The following is a 5,827-nucleotide window of genomic DNA, read 5'->3' on the forward strand; positions in this document are numbered from 1 at the left end:
AAAAAAAAAAAAAAAAAAAAAAAAAAAAAAAAGCCACACACTGTATACATGTGTAATTTTATGCTTCAACAAATAAATTCAAATTAATCTCCCAAACAGCATACTATCATTTCAAGCTACAACCTATATATTCATCCCTCTCAAAAAAAAAAGTCAGTTTTCTTTATCAGCCAATTAGTAATATATATATATATATATATATATATATATATATATATATATATAGAGGGTGATAATAAGGTGTGACCGCTCTTTTAACGTGTGAACAGTGTGGCCTCACCACTATATATACAGATATACACCACTCAGTGTTAGAAAATGCACCACACAAATATGCATCATTTGGTATGCATCACCCAAAAACACACCACTAGGTATACAAATATACACCACACAGTGTTAGCAAATGCACCATTAGGGCATGGGAGTTATGGTGCATTATTTTGGGTGTGTGGTGTGTTTTATGGTATTTTTGTGTATTTTCATGTGGTGCGTTTTCTANAGATATACACCACTCAGTGTTAGAAAATGCACCACACAAATATGCATCATTTGGTATGCATCACCCAAAAACACACCACTAGGTATACAAATATACACCACACAGTGTTAGCAAATGCACCATTAGGGCATGGGAGTTATGGTGCATTATTTTGGGTGTGTGGTGTGTTTTATGGTATTTTTGTGTATTTTCATGTGGTGCGTTTTCTAACATTGAGTGATGCATTTTCTGACATTGAGTGGTGTGAACCGCACGGGAAGGCGCGATCACCTGAACATGACCCTATATATNGTTTTATGGTATTTTTGTGTATTTTCATGTGGTGCGTTTTCTAACATTGAGTGATGCATTTTCTGACATTGAGTGGTGTGAACCGCACGGGAAGGCGCTGTCACATTTGAACAGAAATGTGGCCGCACCTTCCTGTGTGGCCGTGCAGTTTACACCACTGAATGTTAAGAAATGCACCACAATGAAAATGCATTTCTTAATATGAAATGTACCCCTCAATGTTATTTGTGTGGTGCATTTCTTAATATTGAGTGGTGCATTTCTTAACATTAAGTGGTGTAAACCGCACGGCCGCACGGGAAGGCGCGATCACCTGAACATGACCCTATATATNGTGCATTTCTTAATATTGAGTGGTGCATTTCTTAACATTAAGTGGTGTAAACCGCACGGCCGCACGGGAAGGCGCGATCACCTGAACATGACCCTATATATATGTATATAACTAAAACCAAGGACATCAGATTAAGAGAGAATGAATATGTTGTCCCAAAATTTTAATGGCAAGAATTGATACCAAATCAATAGAAGTAAAGAATATCAAGTATCTCAAGATATTGCATTTGCTTGTTAAGGTTTAGGGTGTAATACAGATCTATCAAGAGTGATAAACTACCTATTCTTCCAAGTAGTAAACTTGGGTTGTATTCCATTATCTCCCTACCCATGAAATATACTAAAATAAAACACTGAATCTAACTATATACTACATTCAATTCCATTCATTCATCAACCATATATATGCATGTGAATTACTCATTTCACCACGTACTACTTATCACATTTCATTCTCTTTATCCGGTCAAATATCAAATGATATATAAAAGAATATGAATAAATTACTTCATATCTTAGTTCATTTCTCCAACTTTTCATTTTAGTTTTTTCGAGATTGAAATTTGGATATATTGTTCATGTCTTTCTCCATTTTTCCACATTTGGAGAATTAGTTAAATGGGACATTCTCCAAATTCTATAAAAATGAAAGAACAATTTTAATTAAGGGTGTGTTTGGAAAAGAGTGAAAATGTGAGTCAATGGAAAATAACCTCATTTTCTTAGAAAATGACTTTCAATCTTTTTTGAGGAAGTTATTTCCAATTCTCACACCAACACTACACCACCACCACCACCACCACCACGACGTACCCCACTGCCACCACAACTGTTGCCACCGCCACCACCACCACCACGACGACACCACTACCATACTACCACTACTTATTATTATTATTATTATTATTATTATACAAATAACACCACCACCACCATACTACCACCACTACCAACACCTAACACTTTGATTAGTAATCTTTATTCGTAATTGTGGATTGTAAAACTTTGGTTATTTTGAATAGCAAGACTTTGGTTAGTTATTTTGATATCTTATTAGTTAATTTTTTTATTATATTTAAAATTATTATTATTATTATTATTATTATTATTATTAATGTTATATTCTGAACCAAAAAAAAAAAGTTAAAATGTTTAACTATACAATTGGACTCTTTTCCGAAAAATGAACCAAACCCATCAAGACGATTTTCTGGAATCCATCCGAACACTAGAAATGAAAATATTTTCTGAAAAATGACTTATTTTCTAAAAAACATTTTGTAGAAGTCATTTTCCTGGTTTCTAAACACAACCTAAAAAAATAATTTTAGTAAAGTTTTCTATTTCTCTAATTTTTTTTTAAAATGATTATTTCTCCTGTCACTAATGGCACTCTAAATTTTTTTCCCTTGGGAAACTTGGGAGAGTGCAAGATAGCTGGCAGTGACACATGCACAGAATGTATGTACTCTTTGAGCAATAATGTAATAAAAGCTTAATTCTAGCTTAGCTTCTTCATATCTTACATTTCAGTAAATTCAAGAATGAAGCTTAATGAGAATCAAGCATTTAGTTGTCCATAATAGCTTCAAGAAAGAAAAAAACTAAAATTTTGGCACTATAGGAGTGAGCCTATTTGGCTGCTGGCTAGTCACAGACTCACAGTAGTGGTCCATTAATTTTTTTTTTTTAACTATAGAGAAAAAAAAAGTAGAAATGATGTTTTTCTACATGCAGTAAGAAACATAATAGAGGAAAGGCTGCTTGCCTTGTGATATTGCCATGTAGCTTTTTGTCATCATGCATGTCTCTGATCTGGCCCCAGGCCAATTCTCCCCTCTTAATTTCCTCTGACAATTCACAAGTTCTTCAAACTTCAATCCCAGCTTCAAATCGTCAGAAAATTAATTGCAATTCTACCATGCAACATCAGATGAGATAATTAGATGAGATGAGAATTGAAGAACGTAACAATCTTATCTGATCATCATCATCTATCTATCTATCAAAACTACATCTATCGATCCACTTTTTTGCTTTAAAGCTTTCTTTATTAGTGGTTGCCGTACTGGTTCAAACCCACGGTTGAAGCAGAAGCGAAATTGGCTAACTCGTTCTGCTGCAAAAAGGGTCTGTTCTGATCATGGCTCCCACCCACGCCCAGGAAATCTCTGGTCAAACTCCCGTCAACTCCTTCGTTTCCTCCAAGGCTCACTTGTTTTCCCTTGTTTTGCATCATTAACAATAACCCATTGTTGTTGTTGTTGTTGTTCATTTGATCGTTAACGGACATTAATCCTGTCGAGTTTCCGTTTCCGTTTCCGAGGATGTTTTGGTGATGATGGTGGACTTTATTCCTCGCGTTATTATTGTAACTGTCTAGCGTGGAAAGGGTCGAGCCCGTTAGCCCGAACCCGTTCCCGAAAATCCCCGAATTCCCGCTCCTCGTCGACCCCATTTGCGCCGCCTTCTGCAGCAGCGCCGTCGCCGACATGTGCGCCGCCGGAGGCGGCGCCGCCGCCTCCGGCGAGTTGTAGTACAACGAATTCATGGCTTCGGATATAATATTCCCTTTGTGCTCCTCCTCCTTCAGCACGGCCGTGGACGACGACGCGCTGCCGCCTCCGCCGCTCCACATGAGGAGCTCTTGCGGCAAGGCGGCCGCCGTGGACGCGGGCGGCGGCGGCACCAGGAACTCGCCGTTGGCGGTGCTGAGATGATGGTCGGAATTGGCGGCGTCGAGCCAGAGGGGTAATCTTGGTTTTTGGCCGTCTAAAGTGAGTTGACTCGCCGGGTCAAACCCGCCCCCCATTAAGTCGTGATGCGGCGGCGGCCGGAAGACGTGGGAACCGAACTGAGGGTGCTGGAGAGCTGACGTGGAGAGTCCGGCGTTTAGGAGTTCGTGTCGGAAGTTGAGATTCGGCGCCGGGAGTGAAGTGAACCTCGCGCTCTCTTCCGCTAATGCATCGCAGAATGCTCTGTGTGTGATAAAACTGTCCTTTCTGCACTTCCCATTACAATCACTTGCATTAAAGTCACATACAAGTAATAAATACATGCCATTTATATCTATATCTAGCATTTAATTCTCTCCTAAATCATTTGCAATAAATTCAACCATCTATTCTATTCATACCTATATATACATATATAGATTCATAAATTCCCATCTAACTCAGTTCATCACTTTCTGACCACCAAAAAAGTTTTACATTAAATTTCTGACTACTTTTTGGATAGTCGAAAAAGTAGTGGACCGAAATGGTAAGATTACTAGGGTTGGGTTGGGATTAATCCCGAATTTTAATTTAGACAGACCGGATTGAGAAATTAAGGTTAGACTTATACCAGTAGACTATAAGATGAATCTTTTTTCGAGAGCTAGGTTTGGTTGATGATGATGATGATGAGGAGAATTGAGAATTGAAGTGTATATATATACCTGGAGAAGAGAGTTCCACAGTCACATTTATACTCTCTAGTGCCACAAATCTTGCTATGGGCTTTCCAATCAGACTGGACAGCATATTTCTTGGAGCACTTATCACACTTCCACTTCTTCTCCCCATGCTTTCTGCTGTAGTGTTTCTTGATCCCTGTGAGGTCTCCCAGAGCTCTGGAAGGGTCATGGTGGACACAGCTCTTCTCTGGGCATATGTACACCTTCTTCTTCACCACTTCCTGCTTGCTTCTCTGCTTCAGCTTCCATGGCAGGTTGTGCCCTCTCCTGTGGAGTTGCAGGTTCTGGTCTCTCTGGAAACCCTTGTTGCAGATTTCGCACACGAATCTGTTCGTCGCCATCAGGGACTTTGGTGACAAAGCTATCACTTCTGCATCTGGATCTGTATATATATATATAAAAACATATGACTTGTTTAATTAAGGTATATATATAATTGATGATAGATGATGATGAGAAAAATTTAAGGGTTTTTGCTTTGGCTTGCTTCTTGCCTGGATTTCCTGGGAGGTTTCTCTTTCTCTTGGCTGGATTTGGATTAGGGTTTGGGTTGTTGGTGTTGTTATTAGGGTTTGGATCTTGAATGAAGCCTCTAATGGAGGATGTGAGAGAAGAGAGGGCATCATCCGCCATCATTTTTGCACCTTATTTTAGCTTCAATTCTTCAAATAAGCTATGAAACAACAACAAAAGATTTGCTGAAAACAGCTAAATCCCAGAAATATATTCTCACTTGAATCTAAACACAAACATGAAACAACAACATAAGAAGAAGAAGAAGAAGAATTAAGAAAGAGAATTTGGTTTCATATGCATGACTCCATCCAATCCTCTCTCTCTCTCTCTAGCTCTATACTTATTATTATCTCTCTTGTTTGAATCTTCGCAGCAGCAAAAGAACAGAAGAATACTAGCTAGCTAGCTTCCCTGGGCTACCATGGCAGCTGACAATATTATAATTAAGAAAGAAAAAAAGAGAATTGAATATATTATTGTCTCTCAGCTCAGCTCCTCCTCCTCTTTCTCTCTCTGAATATCTCTATCAATGTCCTTCTCTATTATATTAATATATCATATTCCTATTCTCACACGGCTTTTCTCTCTCAAGTCGGTCGCCATAAGACTGAAGTGGACCACTTCTTGCCCCCAGCGCCCTCTCTATATGCACACACTAATATATTCTTCTTCTGTAGATTAATATTATTCTAATTAATTGTTACTTTCTCACTAATTGCATG

At 38.5% G+C, this 5,827-nt stretch overlaps 1 protein-coding gene across 1 annotated transcript; it reads right to left on the minus strand.

The window, feature by feature from the left end:
- Positions 1-2,612: 2,612 nt before the first annotated feature.
- LOC116004620 (zinc finger protein BALDIBIS-like) lies at positions 2,613-5,620 on the minus strand. Its single transcript, XM_031244743.1, has 3 exons — positions 5,084-5,620; positions 4,572-4,971; positions 2,613-4,131 (listed from the first exon to the last, which is right to left on the minus strand). The coding sequence occupies exons 1-3, from the start codon at positions 5,223-5,225 to the stop codon at positions 3,183-3,185; spliced, it is 1,491 nt and encodes a 496-aa protein (XP_031100603.1). The 5' UTR covers positions 5,226-5,620; the 3' UTR covers positions 2,613-3,182.
- Positions 5,621-5,827: the final 207 nt, after the last annotated feature.

Source organism: Ipomoea triloba, chromosome 14 (assembly GCF_003576645.1).
Source record: "Ipomoea triloba cultivar NCNSP0323 chromosome 14, ASM357664v1".
Classification (NCBI taxonomy): Eukaryota; Viridiplantae; Streptophyta; class Magnoliopsida; order Solanales; family Convolvulaceae; genus Ipomoea; species Ipomoea triloba.